This window comes from Centruroides sculpturatus, unplaced genomic scaffold (assembly GCF_000671375.1).
Source record: "Centruroides sculpturatus isolate CEXI.00-Female unplaced genomic scaffold, Cexi_2.0 scaffold349, whole genome shotgun sequence".
In the NCBI taxonomy this organism is placed as follows: domain Eukaryota; kingdom Metazoa; phylum Arthropoda; class Arachnida; order Scorpiones; family Buthidae; genus Centruroides; species Centruroides sculpturatus.
This window is the reverse complement of record NW_019384593.1, coordinates 207,985-230,399: the sequence shown is the minus strand read 5'-3', so window position 1 is coordinate 230,399 and position 22,415 is coordinate 207,985. Positions and strand designations below refer to the sequence as shown.

Sequence of the window (22,415 nt, the reverse complement as noted above, 5' to 3'; positions counted from 1 at the left end):
TTTCCCTAATTGTAGTAATATTTTAAACCGTTTGATTTTTGTATTAAAGTTTTTTTAATTGATTGATGATTGATTCAATCAACTAATTTGTTGATTGTATTAACTTGATTCTTTAGATATTGAAAATTAAATAAAGAACATTATGTTAATTTAAGCGTACAGAAACGTTGCTGTTGTTCCAGCAAAGATCTTATTTTAACTTTACCGAGTGCCTAGTAGGTAATTCGCAGATTACCTAGGTAATTTGAGAAATGGAATAATTTTAGCAGCTTTAACGGATCACCCTAGTTAATCTGCAGATTAGCTAGGTAATGTACACATTAACGGATTTCGAGCTTTAGCGGTAACATATATATAGATTATATATTAGGATTTTATATATTTAGATTATAATAAATTATATATGTTATTTATAATTCATAAACAAGAATAATGTTTACGTTTGTTGACATAAACCGGTCCGAATTGTGATTAAGTCGCACAACTATGTCAAGATTACTGAAATTAACTGTAGGAGATGGAAGTCAAATCTTTTTTATTCAACAACAATGGTATCTCAACAAGTTCAACAGTAATATCTAATGCTTGAAATAACAGGAATTATAGTTTAACAAGAGATCTATTCTCTAAAAATTAAATGATAAAATTCTTTTGATGGAAAATTTATACTTTATACTTATATATATATTTTTTTTGTATACTTTGTATTTTAAGAGCAACCATTCCTTAATAGACATCGTCTTTTTTCATAAGAAGAATTTTGTTATTTACTTTTTAGAGAATAAATAGCTTGTTAAATTATACTGCCTATGATTTCAAGCATTGGATATCATTGTTGAACGTAATAAAAAAAATTTGACATCCATCTCCTGTAGTTAATTTGAATAATCTTGATATAGTTGTGCGTCAATTCGGACGAGTTTATGTCAAAAGAAGGAAATGTTCTTGTTTATGGATTATAAATTTACATTTATAACAAATTGTGTAAGAATAAATATAAATGTAAGTACAGTCGACCCCCTATAACACTGTTGATTTTTCCGTTTTATATGAATTCCATGTTGTACGAGTCACTTTGATTTCACAAATACGTGAGCCGTTCACAGCCCTGCACACGTATTTGTAAAATCTAAGTGACTCGTACAACATGGAATTCATATAAAATCGGAAAAATCAACAGTGTTATAGGGGGGTCGACTGGTAGAATATCTGCATTTGCCATTGAAGAAAATAGAACTCTTCAAGTTCTATTACTATTGCGTGTACTCTTTTATAAGGAATTCTGGAGTCTTGGAACTATAAACAGGAATTTTAAATCTTCTATATGTGAAATGTCAACGATCTATAAATAGGACGTGCAGTACGATACTCATTGTACATTCTGTTTATAAAAGTACCAATAATATAACGTTGAATGTAATTAATCTTTGTTAATGGTTTCCTAACAAGAATTAAAGAATCAGTGATTATATCAATAGAACAATTTGAATTTCTTCGGAGCTTCCCTGGAAATAAGTTTTTATTCGCTGAAAATTCAAAAGATGCATATTCTGCTCAAATTTCATTTTGTGTGGAAAATATTAGTAAGCGAAACATTTTTAAAAGTTTAGCTTTTTAAGTAATTTGAACTTATAAACTATAAATTAAATTTAAAAAAAGAACCCTCTTTTATATATTTATTATATTCTTGTAATTTAGGATTTAAAAATTATTTGGATTTATTAACAAACTGATCTTATAAAAGGTAAAAGTAAAATGAAAAATTAAAAAATATTTTAAAACAAACTACGGGTTACTTATATTGATTTACCCATATCTCTCGTGTAAAATCAAAAATAATTTTAACATTTAATATTTTCCAGGAAGAATTGTCAGTGAAATCTGGTGATTATCTAATGAGAGGATTCATTGCCCTAACTCCATCAGGACCAGAGTGTAACGGCTTATTGTTAGCTAGTGATATTCAAAAACTTCCGAAATGCGAATGTCAATTGGTGACATTAAGTTGCTGCGAGACCGGACTTGGTAAAGTCACAGGTAAGTTTAATATGTTATTGTTATTATGTGGAAGTAATTAGCTTCATCAATTTAATTTATTTCAAACAATCATTGTTCAATACAAACAAGAGAAAAATTATGAAAAATACGAAGACATTCAGTTTATGGAGATAAATTAGAGACATTTTTAGAGTGAATACTTTGCGAATTATATTAATAAAATATAATTGAATTGTGATATATTCGACATTTCGATTGTCAATTCTATGGTTCATGTTTTTAATTTTCTTGAAACCTTGTAAATATGACTACACCAATGATTTATTAACAATATATGACCACATAAATGAATGTACTGCACAAGAAAGTACAAAATTTTAACTCTAAATTTTATGCCCCAAAAGAACTTTAACTGTAAATTAAAAAAAAAAAAAATTATAACAAGAATGGTTTAATGAAATCATAGTATTTCGGCATTTTGTAACCAAGTTCTATAGTAACTGGACATGTTATTCTGTGCAATTATATATTGTCGCCTTTTTTTTCTTATGTTTTTTTTTATATTTTGTTTACATATTCGCTTGCTTCTTTCCGCTCTGTTCGTTTATCAAACTGTTTTCTACTATTCTCTTGCGATCTGTCAAGAAACTTTCAATGTTTTTTTCTTGGAACTGAGATAAAATTGCAGCAAAATACATTTTGTAAGTTGTAAATTATTATATTCTTTACTCAAGAGAGAAAAGAAAATAAAAGTTAAAATCGTTTTAAGGACGATCAATAAGAGTTGATCGCCCTTAAAACGATGTGTAATAAATATCTGAAGAAATTAAAGTTTTTGATTTTATTACGTTAATTAAAACACTTAAAGCATTTCAAACATTTCTATGATGATTTGAAAACTTATTGATAACTATTTACTAATCTTTCTGATGAATAATATTTTACCGTCACAAAGGTCATAATTATTAGTGAATAATAATAACATTTAAGAATATTATGTTAAAGTAATCACTGTAATATATACCATTTTTCTTCAGAAAATATTAAATGAATGTTAATGACAATTAAATAAAAACTAAAAGACCTAAATAATAAAATTTTATAATGTAGACTATAATTATCAAAATAGAATATTTAATAAAAAATTGTATTACTTTAATCTATTGTTTAATCTATTTTAATGTAAATAGAGAAATTAAATTACTGAAAGTTGAGATAACGAAAGAAAATTTAAAATATTATATAACTATTCAATTATTAATATGAAATTCTAATAAAACAAGAGAATTTATAGTTAATACATTTAATTTTCTGTCATAAAACATTTTTGTGTACAGGTAAACATTTTTGTGTACATTTTTGTTTGTGTAAAACATTTTGCAAAAATATTAAAAATTGTGTTTGGCATTATCTGTTATGATATTTAAAAAATTATATTATTATTATTATTATTATTATAAAATGGCAAAAAGCTTAATTTTGAGGATAGAGATAAGTCTTATAAAAATTGTAAATGCTAATAACGGGGAAAATCTTCATTAAGTCCTCACTCGAGATATGACATATGACCTCCTCTATCTCCTCACTTCCTCAAGCTTTTAACTACCAAAATTTAATCGCATCAACGCTCCTAATACACCAATCTCCCTACAATATTTCAGAAACTTTCGACAAAAGGCACAAAAATTATTAGGCTTCAAATTGGCCTAATAATGCCCCGGTCACACACTAGCATCCATACATACGTATATAAAAACTTCCCAACTTTTCTTTAATTTCTCGACTTTTCAAGATCTCCCGGATCCAAAAATGTAAAAATCTTCGAGGGGGATAATTTTTGGCCGATCGCTATTCTTTCTCTCTGTTATATAAAATTAAAACAACTGGGAAAGCAAAAATTGTGCAAGAATCTTCTTTTTCGGATATCAGTGATGTCATTACGATACAGATTATGCTGTAACGATAGGGATTGGTCGGAAAGTAAATTCAGGAGCATATGTCATACTATTAAAAAAAATAATAAACATAAAGGAAAAAAGCTTTAGAATAGCCTGTATTGGTACAACGAAAAATAAATTTAAACATAGAGCACGAGAGATGTAAAGAATCAAAGAACCTCAACTTTGGTTATATCAGTCTTAGAGGAGAATTACGAATCAAGTTAGAATTAGGTGAAATTATTGTTTCCTCTTAGCAATCAAAACACTTTATATTTTGCAGAAAGTACTTTACTTTTAATTATATGTTTGTGGAATAGAATGTTTAGTATTGGATGGTGAATTACGTGAAATGTTTTATAAATAACTCAAACTTTTTACAATTATAAATTTTGATAAAATGAAACTTTTATTATAAATAATATTTGCATGATTTATAAGATTTCTTTTTAAAAATTCAACCGCTCATTACACACAAAATAATTATAAATATTGTGTTGTTATAATTTTTTAAATATTTATATATGTATTTTATAATAGGCGATGGAATAGTGGGATTATATCGAGCTTTTATCGCTGCTGGTTCTGTTGGAGTGATAGTTACTTTATGGAAAATAAGAGATGATTTTACACCAATATTCATGGAAAAATATTATTTAACTTATAAGGTATGAATATATATATTAATTAATATATTTTAAAAATTAGGATATAATATATTTCATTTGTATTTTTATTGTATATACTTACTCTATTGGTCTAATCTTTTTACTCTAAATTACTGGTTAGTAATCTTTTTGAACTAATGGTGGCACACCACACAGTATCTCATCAAAAAATCTCTCATAGGTATAAACGAAACGGACATTGAAAATCTGTAATTATTTAAATAAGAATATATAAATATCACTCAAAAGTGTACTAAAATAACCATTTTAAAAATAATATGTGAAAATGTATCGCAACACATCCGTGAGAAGTTTATAACGTACCAGTGTGCAGCTGCACATCTGTTACGAACCACTACTATAGATCTTACCTTCATTTTTATTCTACATTTAAGTAAAGCCTAAAATATGAATATTTTATTATTTTCAATTAAGATAGTTAATTAAGAATAATATTTCCTTCTTAATTTTGTATTTAATATATATTTAATTATAAGTTTTTCTCTCTACTTTCAATAAAACATTTTCAATTTGATATTTTATCTTTATCACTTTAATGATTTAAGGCCACATTTATACGGAAATGCAGCTTAAACTGAAGCTATTTCGTTAAAGCTGTAGAATTGAACGTTTGCATTTATAGGGAGGAAACTCAAAGGAGACTGCAACGCAACTGACAGGCAACGCGTAAGAGCTGTTTCACACTATGACCGACTGGTCCGACCAGACCGATCTTATAATCGGACCGACTAGTAGTAAAAGCATTCACATTGAGTACTATTATATGTCGGTGACCGATTCGTAAGGACCATAAACCGTAGTTACTTTAGTTACAACATGCTACAAACTAATTGCTTAGTTTACTCAGTTTCATACAATGTTTTGGGGAAACTGTTTTGATCCTTTCTGCTCTACGATCACTTTTCACTTTGTATAAATCTTTATTTCCGAAGAAGACCTCGGCTCCGCAGAGCACCACCGAGGTTAAGAGCAGAATGTTTACAAGCATAATACATGTAAAACAGGTTACATAACAAGAATATGTTAGATTACAGCTATATATTTTAGAGTTCAGTTAATGTACAGTACTTGGCAAATTATTGACCGCAGAGTAGCCAAATACTTACATAAAATAATTTGCATAGGAGTTGATTACATAAATACATGGTAACATACATCGGGTGTTATTAACAAATGAGCATAGAATATTATAATACAAAATATTATATCAATGATAAACACATTCGAGAGACAAATTGACCTAATTAACGGTAGTTCTGTTGAAATAAGTATATACTAGTTCTTTAAATGCTACAAAACAGTTTTTGTCTTTGACAAATATGTTTATCGGTACAAATATGTGTACCGGTACAGAGCACTAAGAGCGGTACACAGTTTCTCAATTTCTCAGTCAGAGTCGCGACTTTATAACGTGAAACGCATCCTAAGATCATCACGTAACTCGCCAGTAAGTCACGACTAGGAATCACGCGTACAATATTTCATAAACTGAGAAGTGGTTATAGAACTGTTTTTGTTAGCCTCAAACGAGAGAAACTTTTCTAGTGTAGAGTAACTCATTAATAGTGTGCAGATAAACGCAAGTTTTATGCTTATTTATTTTTCTATTTATGTGAACATATAAATAAATACAGTATATACAATTTCTTTACTCTATTGTAACTCAGTATTTAAAAAAATAAAAATAGATATATTCAAAAGACAAGGTACTTTACTGGCGATAGAGTCAAGTATACAGCTCGTCCCTATATGAAACGGCGTTTGACGTAGCTTATGATTATGTGAAGGATTTTCAAAACCCTCTCGAAGAGTATGACGATACAACCTATCGAAACGAACTTTTATTTATCTATTAAACGAAATTGGAAGTTATATAGGAACGAAGAGAGAAACCTCTCCACACTTGATATTGCAAAACGCTACCAAAAGCTGTTCAAAATTTGCTGCTATTTGTTATATTATCCTGTGGGTAAAATTATTTGCAGAAAAAATTCCTTAAATATAATTCTTAGTTATATTATTCATGTTACGTTTGCATTAAATCGGTGGTTTATTTGTACCTGTACATTAAACTTGTCATTAAAATATGTGGATTGTAGAAAACTGTGTATTTTTATGGAACAATTGTGTGAATTTATCGCGACTCACACTAGTCACTCATCCACAGCAAAGCACAGAATAGTACAACTCCGATTGCAATGAATTTCGTTCACCAATAAAACTTGAAATAATTCACAGTACAGTGCACGGATATTTATTTTTAAAAGTATTTTATTATAAAGATAAATGATCATAAAAAAATATCAGAAACTCTGATTTCAGGAAAATATTTTGCTATTAAAATATGTAATTTATAATCTGCAAAGCCTTTGTAACACTTTTCTTTGAACTTCATTCAATGTGATAAGATTCTGTAATCAAAGTGAAACCTTTTCGCTTTATAAGAGTTACAAGGCGTTGAGGCAAGGAAGATAAATATTTGTGCAGCAAATGCGTGGGAATTTTTTCTTATTTTTCACTTAAATACGTAAGTAATTATTCTAATATGCAAGGACGGCGTTAAGTCATCTTTTGAAAATTCTCCATACATTTTCTATTGGAGACAAGTCCGGGCTTGATACTGGCTGCTGGCTGAAGTCTAATCATATATTAATAGCTGTACTCTATACACTGTATAGTGTATAGCTGTATGATTATAGCTATAGCTGCAGCAAGGCTTTGGTTTCTCTAGCATTGTGGGACAGGTGTTGTCATGCTGAAAAATACAGGTTCGTCATTGGAAAAATTTACGTTGATTTATAGGCTTCAGAGTTCACAGCACCATCGTAGAAACGTAAATCTCCAACTCACTCTGCGCTCATTCATTTCTAAACCATTAGAGACTGTGACTTTCTGGACTTGTCTTGAATATCTTGACTCATCTATACTTGCATGGTTCATTTATGAAAGGTTTCCCTTGTATTTGTAAAGCTGTTCTTTCGTCATCTGATATATCTCCAAACTGAGAATTCAGATAATGGAACATTAAAGTATTCCCTTGCCCGCTTTGTCAAATCTTTTATGGAAACTTGCCTGTTGCGGGAAATATAACACCACAAGGACCGTAGTTTTCTGGAATCAGAGATAGTTTTCTTCCTAAAGCTGTACTTTACTTGGACGAATGTTTCTCCTTTCTGAAAAACATTTTATGATTCCGTGGACTGTAGATTGAGATATCTGCATATTCTGCGCGATATTCTGAGTTGAGATACTCCTCCTTTATACTTCGGATAATAGTTTTCCTGATTGGTTCCGGTATTGCCTTACTTCTCGCCATTTTTCACAGACATTAATATGAACTGCTAAAAGTGATTTCCATTTATATGCAAGACGTATGACATTAGAAAACCTACGAGAAATTCCAGAAATTTCACCGAAAGTCCTTTCTGAAGAACTTCATTACAGTATGTTGCCAAGCGGTTGCAAGATTTGCATAGGTGTATATTCCGAACGAATGCAATCCAAGGTAGCAAGTTATTAGAATGAACGTTTATTTATAAACGGAATTATTTATAGCACTTGGTTTAATATCTATGCAAGAGTTTTTAAGTTTATGTAAATTTCTGAACGTTTAAATATGAACGAAGTTTATTACAAGTGTGGTTGTAATAGCGGGAGCGTTATTGTGTCTTTGCAAAGAATTGGCTGAAGCCGATCTCGGCCATAAACTAAAAGTAGTATTTTCCCAGTGGAATCGGCAGCTCTTCAATATAATTAATACTTATTTTATTAGCATATTTCTAAATATTTAAAAATTTTAATTGATCAACGTGTATAATGCTATATTGTGTCGCTTTCGGTAGTGCCAATAACAGAAAGTAAGATGAAAAATGAGAAGGAAAAGAAATAACAACATTTTACATAACTTCAGTTATTTTCCTCCTTATCGAAGTTTTCGAAGTGCGAACAGAAATTGAAAATATATTGGAATTGTAGGATCTCATCTCATTCCTGTCATTAGCAATAATAGTAGATAAAAAAAAAGTTTGTTTTGATAGGCTGTATTATCGTATGCTTCGAGAGGATTTTGAAAATCACTCAAATAATAAGGTACAGTACATCCATCGCCGTTTCATACATCTCTATCCTATGAATAGTATCTTATATTTCGAGTACAGTAGAGCGTCGTTTATCCGAAGATCTGTTATCCGAAACGTCGGTTATCCGAAGGAATTCCAGTCGACAAATTTAAATTTTCGCCAGTGCTGTGGCGCTGTAATCTTTGGCTACGTCTTCGGCTACTCAAATATTTTACATTTTTGATACTAAATTAACTTCGGAAGTATAATTTTTTTATTGTTTTTATTTTTTCAATATATTTATTTTGTTTGTACAAAATAAAAAAATAATTTTTAACGATACAATAGTCTTCGTTAGGCTTAAGATCGATGAAAATTCAACGCGAAGCAACACGCAACGGAGAAAAATTTCAACACGGGATAAATTAATATATTTTTTCGTACATAATTGGTTATCCGAAAAATAAGTTATCCGAACAACCCCAGTCCCCAATTGATTCGGATAAACGACGCTCTACTGTATTTCCATTTTTACTCTTTTAACTACTAAGTTGCAATAGAATAAAATAAAAAAAAATGTATATTTACGTATCTATGTTCACATAAGGTAAATAGACATAAAATCAAAACTAAAGACTCACGATTAATTCTCTTTGCCTCTAGATCTTTATTCTTATTAATTTTTGTTTGTATCTTTATCTATTTTGGACCTTACTTTTATTAATAGGACTTATTAGACTGGTGTAGATTCCGTTTAGCAAATACAGGAGATCTTAGTCAAAAAGTCAAAACAAAATATCTTTATTTTCACCTACAAATACTTTTTATGTACTTTTCAGATCCGAAACACAAAAGCAGTGTGTACAGGTGAAGATAAAAATATTTTGTTTTGGCTTTTTGACTAAGATCTCCTCTATTTGCTAAACGGAAACTATACCAGTGTAATAAATCTTATTAATAAATAAGGTCCAAAATAGACAAGGATACAAACAGAAATCGAAGACTCACGAGTTTATTACCAGAAAAACCTCTTTCATTTGAGGCTAATGAAAACAGTTGCACTTTTACAGTCACTCTTCTCAATTTATGAAATATTGTACGCGGGGAACCATAGTTGCGGTTCAGTGATGTAGGCAATTACCTGATGCATTTTACGTTATAAAGTCGCGACAGAGTCAAACTAAGAAACTTTATACCGCCCTAAAAGGTGTTGATAAAAGTTTTGTTTGTGTTCGACGCAAGTAGTGTACGACAGTGTTCTTTTCAAATGATGACATACTACAAACTGACGTTGATGAAATATGAACGGGTAAACCTGTAACTGGAGACCAGCAATTTTCGAGCTAATTAAGTTGTATTTCTGCTGCCAGCTTCTTACAGTATAAACACAGAATGTACGTATAAACTGGTATACACGGTAAGGAAATCCTTTGAGGATTATCCGTGATTTTTTTTCTATCTATCCATTTTTAAATAAAAATAATTCTTTATACGTTGGGAGATATTTTAATAAGTTTTGTAAATTACTATGTTCGATCCAGCCAGTTATATCCGAGTTTTTTTCGTCTGTTAAGCACATCCTTTGAGGATTTCCTTACCGTGTATACCAGCCTTAATGTTTCCTTTGTTTTTTCAGTCGTTAAAGAAAATTCCAATGATTAATTTTATAAGTTATTTGATGTTTTCTTACCCAAGCAATATATTTTACTGACTATTATTTTAAGTGACATTTAACAAGGTTTAAAAGAAAATGAATTTTTCTTGTTTTGTCAATATTGTAATCCAAAATGATTTATTATAATACATTCTGAAAGAGAAAATTAAAATTATGTTTTAATCAATTTATTTTCAGATAAATTTTTCCGAGTGTGTTTTAAAATAGAAAATTTTTGCAAATGAATCGCAAAAAAATGTAAAATTAATCAATTTTATTTTAAATGTTTATTTAAAAATTAAATGATATATATTTAAACAATATTATTTAAATTAAATTAAACCAAAAGGAAAAACATTTGTAATTACACTTATTTTATTTTTTATTTCTCACTGATTTAAGTACAATAAGAATTCTTTTATCATCAAGACTTTGATGAAAAAATTACTTTGATCTTTTCTTTTCTTTTCTTGTTTTTTGAAGTAAAATTTACTCTGACAAGAAAAATTGTTTTAGTAAACCTTAAAATCTTTATGAACTAAAATGTAGCCAATATTATTTGTAGCAAGTTTTGTGGAATTCTTGCCACTAGGGTTTCTTTCCCGGGATTCCAGCCGTTTATTCCCTACGAGAAAAATCGAGAAATGTTTTTATTTTTTTATTAATTTCGAGGGATGTGGGTCCCATATTTGTGACTCTTCCTAACCCATTCCACATCTCTGAAGCCCTGCTTAATGTACTGTATCTACATTTGGAATAGGATCTGTTTAATTATAATTAATTAAAAATTGATCGGGGATCAAGCGGTTAAACAAGTCATAAATAAATAAAGCTAATCTGTCAATTTAATAATTTTTCACACTTTATTATAAGTCCATGTTTTAACTGAATAATCGTTTTTATTAAATGATATCTTAATAATTTATTGAAATTACTCATAAGAATTAATTATTATTATTATTAATTTTAGGAAAATGGAGATGTAGCAATGTCATTGAGATCTGCCATGTTATTCTGTTTGAAAGAGATGAAAGTGAATCCTAGTCAGTGGGCTGCTTTTTCATACATTGGACCAAGTTAAACACACTAATAATACTTATTTTTTTTTTTTTTTTTGTAATTAATTTTAAAATTATTATAAATTTACAACTTGTAATTATATTTAAAAGTTTTATATGATTTTATATAATTTTTTCGAATTATATCATATACACAATTCTATTATTTAAATATGTATTGCTATATACTCGTATCAATTTGTATTATGTTTTAATATATAGTACAGTAATATAAATAAATATGAAAGATTTGTTTGAATATAATGACATTAAAATAATTCAAACGTAATTATAAGATATTTTTTATACATAAAATAGCTTATTTTAGCTGTAAAAGAGAACTTTGTGATTAAATACGAGTATTATTAATTTAATCAAAAAGTTTGCTTGGTTTAAATTTTGTGAAAAAGCTGTTATCGTTAAATATTTTCGGGTTGTACACATTAAAAGTATTTTCATCATTTATAGCAATATATTTAAGTCTTTAGCATAATGTTAATAAGTCTTAAAAATTGTGACCGCTGGGTCGGTACCTCTTTGACACCACGTCAGGATGACACCACTGTATCTTTACGGACAGACATAGAAACCGTTTCGTTCTCGCGGAGCGGTCACGTACATAATAGGTTAGGTTCGGATTGGAGACAGAAGGAGAACTCCGGAAGAAATGCACTCCACAAGATTATTCATTTAACAAATACCCGTTTAATTATAAAGCTATGTACTGTACAAAGTTATTTATCTTAGGATTTATAAAGAGTGAGTAGGTTGAAGCTTAACTCGAGAGAAAGAGGTTCGCGTGGCGACAAATACCTGTGGTCGAAGCCGATCTTCGATGAAGGATCTTTGGCGAAGTGGAGTTCAGGAGTCCACAGGATCAAAGTTCAGGTGCTGGAAGTCATAGTCCAGGTGATGGTTAAGGATTAATCCAAGTCAGGTTGGGTTAGGCGTTTCTTTCGGTTAAGGATCCAGAAGCTGCGATGGCAAAATTCACACACACCGATAAGTTTACGACTCAGGACGAAAAGGAAAAAAAGCGCTCATCGTCAGCACCCCGTTTGATTTATACGGGGATCTCTTCTGGGTTTTTCCCACTTATTCATTCGAAGCTTTAGTACGTTGGGTTTAATCAACGATTTTCACCTGTTAAGTTAAAGTGACACGGTTGATGTGTCACTTCCAATAAGGAACTAAATCCGTGGGAAACAGTTTCATCTCTGCTTTAATCAGTAATTTTTTTTGAAAAATTATCTGGATTTGAACAACAAAATATTATATTAATTTAAAGTTTCTTCTAATTTCAGCAAAATATTATATTAGGTTAAAGTTTTTTCTTTAATAATAAAGTTTCTTCCGATTTCGGCTCTCACAAAATGAAGAGCGCAACATTTGGCGCAATATTATTTCATAACATTTTTATACGTGTTCTCATATCCAATATTTCAAAATCAAAAGTATTCTATAAAAGATGAAAATAAAATAACAAGAATTAAGCAATATCGTGAATAAAAATTCCAAATTCCAATTACAAACAAAAGGGCGCATAATATATCTTACATAGAATACATTAATATTTTGTATGTGTGACCAGAGGGTCGGCACCTCTTTAGTGCCTCGTCAGGACTAACACTACTGTGTCTTTAGGATAGACACAGAAACCGCAACTTTAGAATATGCGCGAGCGGTCACGTACGCGGCGATCGGATTAGGGATGGAGGAAGGTTGAGAGACAAATCGGAAGTGACTCACTCGGATACAAGATTAACAACTAAAATAACCGATTTAATTCAACAACAAAAAAAAAAATACATAGCTCTAGGCTATCGAACAGCGGTCGACAGAGAGAGTTTACAAAAAACCGCGAGTTGGTATAGATACCTGTGATACGCTGATAATTGTGAGGATTTTCGGATCGCTGACTCGGTCGTTCGTTCGGTCGGGACGGAATCCAAGAGCGGTTGAGGGGTTCTTTCCCTTGCATTGCGGTCGAGGAAGCGATGGAAAACTGGAGGATCTAATCCGGGCAGTTCGACGGTGTTCTTAAAGAAACACAGGATAGGAAATTCCGGGTAGTCTGGACGACGACGATACACCTCTCTCTTTTTTCAGGGCACTTCGCGAACTCTCGACGACTCTTTATTCTTGAGTCACTCTTTTTTATACCTCTAAATCACGTTATTTTTTCTACCAATTAAGAATTTTTGATAGTAGTTTCCAGTGACACATCTGATGAGTTTCCCGGGAAAGAAAACGATTCCGGAGAGAGATGTGATCGTTCTCCGATAATAAAAATGGGAAAAATTTTCGAAAGACGAAAAACGAATTTTCTCTCAAAAATTCGTTAGGTCCGGTTTCCCACATATCTGAACGAATAAAATTCTAAAATTTGAATTAATTTTGTTATTATTCGTGTGCTTTATTACAATTTGCAGTGTTTTACTTGTAAAAATTTGTTGAGATATAATCATGATATATTTTTTTAATCTATTTCTCTCAAATTTTTATGTAAACAAAAAAAATTGATAATGGACATCGAACATGTAGAGCAGGAATGGCCAAACCTTGTCACGATAAAAGGCATACACTACATGCCATAAACACACGATAGCCACATTTATATTATATATATAGTCAAAATACTGTGCTGTACTTATCACTGTTCTACACTAAATATCATTTTTACTTTACTGGTACTTTATGACTGGCTGACTATGCAAACAATCATTTACGAATGTACCCTAAATTTTCAGTTACCTGTTTGAAGTTGTGGGTTACATTTACAATACCTATGTACGAATATTACACTAGATAATAGAAAACTTATAAAAATATACACTCAGTCCTCTTTATAAGACCGCTTTTTATACAGCTTTTCTCTATAACTACCTTATTGTTTTATAGCTCCGTTTTGATTTATGCTCGCGAAAAGTTTTAATATACGGCAAAAAAAAAATAATAATACATTATAGGTATTTACCGATGCAGGAACAGCGTGCATCTACCTTGCCTGCAACAATCAAGCACAGTAAATATTGCTAAGTTATAGTACCATTCACTGATACATTAAATGTAACCAAGTAATTGTTTATACGGGATTTAATTGAGGTGAAGCGTTAGCGAATCCTTTACTATGTGGTTTACAGAACAGAATTGTGCTCGTTCTCAAAATCTGTTCGATCGATTATGATTAAACTATTCCGTTTTTCACTAATTGCTACGAAGAATCCAAAAATATAATACAAATCTGTTTTATATAATTATGAATTATTAGTCACTTGTTGTATAGATTTCTATTAATAAAAGTATAAAATATATAAATTTGTGAAATTACACTATTCTTATTTATAAGTGCTATTAGTAATTTTCAAATTAAACATTTTGTATGAATAGTTCTTGCGATTTATAGAACTACAATTTTTATATTAATATTTTATGATATTTTCTAAGTTCGAAGACTATGAACGAAATTCAATCTCAAATTTTAATACTACTGACGTTTAAATTCCGATCTTCGATGAAGGATCTTTGGCGAAGTGGAGTTCAGGAGTCCACAGGATCAAAGTTCAGGTGCTGGAAGTCATAGTCCAGGTGATGGTTAAGGATTAATCCAAGTCAGGTTGGGTTAGGCGTTTCTTTCGGTTAAGGATCCAGAAGCTGCGATGGCAAAATTCACACACACCGATAAGTTTACGACTCAGGACGAAAAGGAAAAAAAGCGCTCATCGTCAGCACCCCCTTTGATTTATACGGGGATCTCTTCTGGGTTTTTCCCACTTATTCATTCGAANAAAAATAATAATACATTATAGGTATTTACCGATGCAGGAACAGCGTGCATCTACCTTGCCTGCAACAATCAAGCACAGTAAATATTGCTAAGTTATAGTACCATTCACTGATACATTAAATGTAACCAAGTAATTGTTTATACGGGATTTAATTGAGGTGAAGCGTTAGCGAATCCTTTACTATGTGGTTTACAGAACAGAATTGTGCTCGTTCTCAAAATCTGTTCGATCGATTATGATTAAACTATTCCGTTTTTCACTAATTGCTACGAAGAATCCAAAAATATAATACAAATCTGTTTTATATAATTATGAATTATTAGTCACTTGTTGTATAGATTTCTATTAATAAAAGTATAAAATATATAAATTTGTGAAATTACACTATTCTTATTTATAAGTGCTATTAGTAATTTTCAAATTAAACATTTTGTATGAATAGTTCTTGCGATTTATAGAACTACAATTTTTATATTAATATTTTATGATATTTTCTAAGTTCGAAGACTATGAACGAAATTCAATCTCAAATTTTAATACTACTGACGTTTAAATTAAATTTTGTTTCTATTTCAAGAATATACAAGAACTCTTGAATAGTTTCAAGAACTTTTTGTTCTTGAAACTATTCAAGCATGTTTGAAACATTTTACTCTGATTCTTCGATTTTAATAAAATTTAGGAGAATAAAAAAAATATATGTATATTCTAAATCTAAATCGATAAAAGTCACTAAGAAAAATAACTAGAAAAGTATCACTAAATATAGATGAAGTCATTGACTTGATAATTATCATTTTTCGAAAACTTAATCATCTTTTTGATTGATTGACTTTAATGATTTTTGAATTAATTACATTAATACAGTTTTAGCATTCTGATATTTAATCAGATATATTAACATCCTCAATTAGGAAAAAGTAAGATTGAATTTTCGAAATGTCAACGTTGAAGGTCTCGAAGTTTCTTTTTTGTCATTTCGGTCTTCTTAACATATCTTTACATGTAATGTATAATTTAAAAGTAACCTTTTTATTCTAAATAGATCTTAAATAAAATATTCAAATTTCTACAAAATAAATTATCTTCTTTACATTAATTTATATTTTAAAAATTATATCATATACACAATTCTATTATTTAAATGTGTACAGTATTTAGATTATTTTTTAATTACTGCAATTTCCTGCGTATAATCTGCATATAGAACATATAACATACACTATACACTTTTTAAAATAGATTTTAAAATACAGTTAAATTGCAGGTTATAAGCAGAACATTATAGTAATAACATTTTATAAAAATAATTTATTCTGTTATGACTATATGACTCTCTATGCTTTATATGATTTATTTAAGAATATGCATGACTGTATATGTTTTAATATAGATTTAACAGCTAAAAGTTAAAAAAAAATAGAAGTCCTGTACTACATAGAAGTTTTGTATATTTAATCAGAATTTTGTTTTTGATACTACTGTATATTAATTATATACGTTAATTGATTATTTTCATTAATTGAAAAATATTTCAATTGAAATAACCTGATTTCGATGCAAACCAAATGTTCGTATATAGTTAATGTGGCCTTTTCCCCAAGGCTTTCGACTTTCATGTATATAAATCTAGAAATTAAAGAACATTCAGGTAGAGGGAATTCATATGTATACTTAAATCAGTATAATGAATATTAAATCTATTCCATTCAGCTTAATGGCAACAAATAACTTGTTAATATCAAGTTTCTACATAATTTATTCGTATGGATAGAGATTTGCAACATAAAATAAATACTTGTGGAACGAATTACCCTTTAATTTCAGGTGTTGTGATTGTATAGACAATTATAATTACTGTATTATCATTTTATTAGTTGATTTATTAATATCAAAAATTACATTTACCACATGAAGCGTGTTGTATCCTGCCGACGTTACGCGCAGGACAACATTTACGATGTAACTGTTACACGATAATCAAAATAATCAACACCTAATCCGTTGCCAAGGGAATTTATTTAAAAAAACGAACGTTTTCGATCTACTCCATAGATCATCTTCAAGTTAAAAAAAACGAATATGGAATAATCACAAAGAATAGAACATTAAATTCAAATTGAAAAAAATATCGACAACTGAGTAACTAAGTAAAATAATTAAAGTGTAAAAAATATTAAGATAGAACCAACAATTAGGATTAAAAAAGGAGTATATAGGAGTTACATTTATTTCCACTTGTCGTTGTGGAACTGAATGTTTTAAAATTCAGTTCCACAACGACAAGTGGAAATGAATGTTTTAAAATTGATATTAATTGTCATTGGAATGAACTATTGGAGGAAAACTAGAATAGAAAGAAAGAATATCAAAATAAATTTGTTTGTTAAATACCTGCTGAGAGGGACAAACAAGTCCGAAACGCAATTTGTATTTGTATTATTTGTATATGGGACAAAAAAGTCCGAAATGCAATTGAAAAAAAGCAATATGTATTCCAGGTAATTGTAAATAAAACAATTTTAATCTGTGTGACTGTGTTGCTGTAATCTTATACACCAGTGCGATAAGTCCTATTAATAGAAATACACTGTTATGGTGATTGAAAGAATAATATTTTTTACACTTTAATTATTTTACTTAGTTACTCAGTTGTCGATATTTTTTTGAATTTGAATTTAATGTTCTATTCTTTGTGATTATTCCATATTCGTTTTTTTTAACTTGAAGATGATCTATGGAGTAGATCGAAAACGTTCGTTTTTTTAAATAAATTCCCTTGGCAACGGATTAGGTGTTGATTATTTTGATTATCGTGTAACAGTTACATCGTAAATGTTGTCCTGCGCGTAACGTCGGCAGGATACAACACGCTTCATGNATCATTTCTACTTGTGATCCAATTGGTTTAAAATGGATTGCGCCGTTGTACGATTTATTGAAGGGTGGTAGAAACGATTCGGGAGGAATTTTGTTGAGCACTAAGCTAAAACCGTAATCACAACTCGTTTAAAATAATTGCTTTATTTTTATTTGCTATCGTGACAAAAACAACAATATCTTAACTCCAGCTGCTTAAAAAGCCTGATGGCTTACGTGTATTTTGAAATTAATACAGCAATTTCAAAAACACTGGGGTTAATTTAACTATTGAATCATCAAAGAACAGGTTGCTTGCTAAACAAGCGATCAGTAGGTAAAAATCTTAGCTGTTCGCTGTATGAACCCGAAACTGAACTAATTAGAGATGTTCAGTTTCGTTAATAAAAAGAGTTCACCAAAGGTATAAGAAGCGACAAGAAGAGCGTGAAGATTGTGCATTACTGTTAATGCAAAAAGAAGAACAGAGTAGCTTTTAAATAATATTAACTACTGTGTAAATTAGGTAATAAATGTTTTTTTTCCAATTTGTATTAAAGTGCCTGTAATTATAACAGCATGAATGTACTAGAATAAAGTATTTATAATTACATTTCAATCAGAATTTTTCTAGGTATATAATCTGGATTTTTTCCCATCCAGACCCAAGTTTTTCATATGTCGCGAGTGGCAACCCTAGTCCAGGACTGAAGAGATTGATATTATTAAAGTTTGGTGATTAATGATTAGGGGGTGAGGAGATAGTGGGTGTCATGTGTATCTCCAGTAAGGTCGGACTTGTGATGATTTTACTGGTTATTGCCATTTACAATTTTTTATAAAATCTATCCCTAACCTCAAAATTAAGCTTTTTTCCATTTTATAATAGTTAAAAATATTAAGAGTTTTTAATAAAATATGATAACAGATGGCGTCACCAATGTTGCCGGGAAAGTTGAGCAACTCATTGCTGGATTTTTTGATGTAGGTTTTCGAAAACGTAAGTTATCCGATCTCTAAAAATACGGTTTATGTATTAGACCTAATTATAAAAGTTCATAAGTAATAATATCTTATAAGATCTATCATAGCACATAGATAAATGACCTGACGTGTATATAATAATTTAGTAATAGATGCTTCATAAAATAAAACTATTAGAGGCATTTATTAAGAAATTGCATTCAAATAGAATCTCTTTAACAACATAATGAAAAATAAAGTACTGTATATAGTATGAAATATATAGGGGAGATCGGGGCAACTTCGGCATGCGGGGCAAGTTTGTCAAGCGCTTTTTTTAAAAAACAAATTAAAAGGAGACTTTGGTTATAGGTTAGGCAGTTGAGTTTTATTGGTGGCTTGTTGAGTGTAGTGTTTCTATTGTTCTCCAACAAGCGTAGTTGAATTATCAAGCAAATTTTCATTTTCGTTCAATTCCATATAATATTTTTTTTCCATTTATATTGAATTGGCAGGTTTTGTTATAATTCCATGATAACGAAAGTTACTTTTCCTGTTTGAAGGATGTAACTTCAACTTATTCACGTGGCCAGATCGTGGCTTGGCATTCTGTTCTCAGGGTTGTACTTAATGTTTCGAAATCATGACTAGCGGGGTAAGATCGGCAACATAAAGCCACATTAGAAGCAAAGGATAAAAATCAAACAGATGATAAATGAAAACATGTTTGCATTTGTTATTCATGTATATATGTCTTTGGACTTGCATTTCGTTGTAATAATATTAAATGGGTGTTGGATTTGTATTTATTTGTTTTAATAGTGAATTCCAACTTATACATTGTTAATAACATAATTTTATATACGTGCCTATCTTGCCCCATTACTGTTGCCCCCATACCAGGGGCAACTTTAATAAAAATAATTAAAATAATTACAACTTTACAAAAAGAGAGAAGTTGCCGATCTTGCCCCTATACCCGGGGCAACTTCGTCAATTTCTCTCTTCTTGTAAAGTTGTAATTATTTTAATTATTTTTATTTCCAAACTGATTTTAACCAGTTCTATAGTAAGGTAACATTCCAATAAACAATATGCAAAGCTTTTTTTCAGTTTACAGCAGTATTTATTACACAAAATTTAAGTAAAGCTTAACATGCCGATCTTGCCCCGATCTCCCCTATATATATGTTTAAACATATAGTGATGCCTCGTACTTCGAACGACTCTAACTTCGAATACTAAGCAAAGTTCTAGAGCTGAATTTGGCAAAAATTTTCTTCGGAGTCCGAGCTTTGCGCGTTATGAAAAAATGAGCTGGAAGTGTAAACTCAATCTGTTGTTTGCTCAAGTACGCTCATATATTTTCAGTGCTTGTTTTCTCTTTATTTTTGGTTTATAGTTATATATATATATTGTGTTATTCACCGGTTCTTAACAATTTGGCTGCGGCAAATAACTTATATCTCAAAACATATATTACAACATAAACACACATTTCAGTATCGTCAGGGATTGAGATAGGATAAGGCGTAGGAAAATTACAAATGTAGAATTCATTTTTTAATGTAAAAACGTGTAAATAAATCAATAAAACAAATAAGCAAGACTTTTCAGCGTCTATCAAACGAATCTCTCATTTATATCACGTCTTTTGTAAGTCCCTCGAAAATATTAATTTTTCTTGCTTTAAAATTATTCATACGCTAAAAGTAAACAACTTGTCAGTGATAAATTATTTCTATTAACTTACATATCTTCATTATTCATACTATTGATATTTAGCGTTACATAATTTAGAATACTGTCAAAATGTCAAATTTAAATTTCTGAATTAAATTAATCGAAAACCAAATAAAGACAGAAAATATTTTTCTGATTTTTTTTATAATTTAGTAATTTCTGTTTTTATTCATTTATATTTTTATTTAAAGAATACTAAACTTATAAATATTATTTTTAAAATTCTATTATCTAGTTTTAAAATATTCTTATCTTTAAAAATTTTTCAAACTAGATAAGTGCTAATATAATTTCATAATGAGGACAGCGAAAAAATCTATCCAGATAACATTTAGTAATGATTTTTAATTCACTATTTTTAAACTTTTATTAATTTTAAATGGATCTAATTTTATAAAGTATTTTAATTTAAAACTATTTTTGAAAACAAAAACAAAATTTTAAAAATTTCGTAGTGTTCAAAATATTTTATTTAATACAGTGACTAGTGAACAATAAAAGAGTGTTTACGGAGCTTACAAGAAAGAAAAAAAAAAAACAAAATGTTACAATAAAAGCGAAAGAAATGTTATTTGTATTTTCCTTTATATCTCTATATGTGAAAATAAAAATTATTTGTTGCTGCTAAAAAAGCATTTTCATCAATCACAGAGGTTTTTCTCACTCTAGAGAGTAAAAATCCAATTTGCTGTTAATATTTAGAATATCTCATGAGAGACTCTTGAAAGCGAGTTTTTCTTTTTACTTTCTTTTAAAATAATGTAGTTACTTTAAAATATTAAATACTAAAAATTAACACTTTTTCAAACCATTAACTACTTAACCGTATAATTTAATTTTTTGTTTCGAAAATTATATAATTAATAATTTAGTTACTAATTTTTTAATTTTATTTATTAATGCAAAAAAAGTAATATTTGAATTCTTTGATTAAATTTCCAGTATGATGATAATGTTATTATTTATTTGCATTTTTTCCCAAAGACCTTATCAAGAATTCATTTCAGATTCGTTTTCGTTATTAAAGAATATTAAAACGACTTACAAATTTTAAATTATTTTCGTGATTAAAGTAAAAAATATGATTTAATTCTTTAATTATAACCTCTAAGTTATATCTGATTAAAGAATAAAGAAGTTCCATTATTATAAAATTGTCCACGTTTGAAATTTGAATTTATATTGTAAAGTTAAAACAATGAATAATTTTTTTTTTTTTTTGGAAATTTATGATTATATTCTTAATCACGTAGAAATTTCGTAATATAATGGCATTTCTTGGTATAAAATAATTTTCTAATGCAAAAATAAGAATAAAAACTGGTTGAAGAAAGTTTGCGAAAAATGAAAACTGATACGACTTCAATCTATGGCCCACTTGAAATACATTTTCTTTAATTAGCATACAAAGGAAAATTCATTTCAACAAATTCAACTGAAAATATTAAGTAAAGTGAGAAGTATATTCTTCTGTAATTGATTGGATGATTTGTTACCTAGGTCGGGATAAGAGATGACGAAATATTTATTTAACCAATGAACAACTTACCTGTCTACAATTATTTTTGTTTGCAAATATCAAAGTTCCAATGATTTCAAAAGAACAGATATTTATAAAACGAATCAATAAATTTCGTATTCTACAGGTCGATATTTAATTAAAATTTA

At 29.2% G+C, this 22,415-nt stretch overlaps 1 protein-coding gene across 3 annotated transcripts in view; it reads left to right on the top strand.

The window, feature by feature from the left end:
* LOC111624800 (tetratricopeptide repeat protein 28-like) overlaps positions 1 to 11,515 on the top strand; it is a 43,743-nt gene extending 32,228 nt beyond the window's left edge. For all 3 annotated transcript variants that reach the window (XM_023367752.1, XM_023367750.1, XM_023367751.1), the window contains exons 17-19: positions 1,863 to 2,037; positions 4,476 to 4,603; positions 11,307 to 11,515. In XM_023367752.1, coding sequence (XP_023223520.1) covers positions 1,863 to 2,037; positions 4,476 to 4,603; positions 11,307 to 11,417 — 414 coding nt within the window. In that variant the 3' untranslated portion in view covers positions 11,418 to 11,515. The remainder of the gene's footprint in view (positions 1 to 1,862; positions 2,038 to 4,475; positions 4,604 to 11,306) is intronic.
* Positions 11,516 to 22,415: the final 10,900 nt, after the last annotated feature.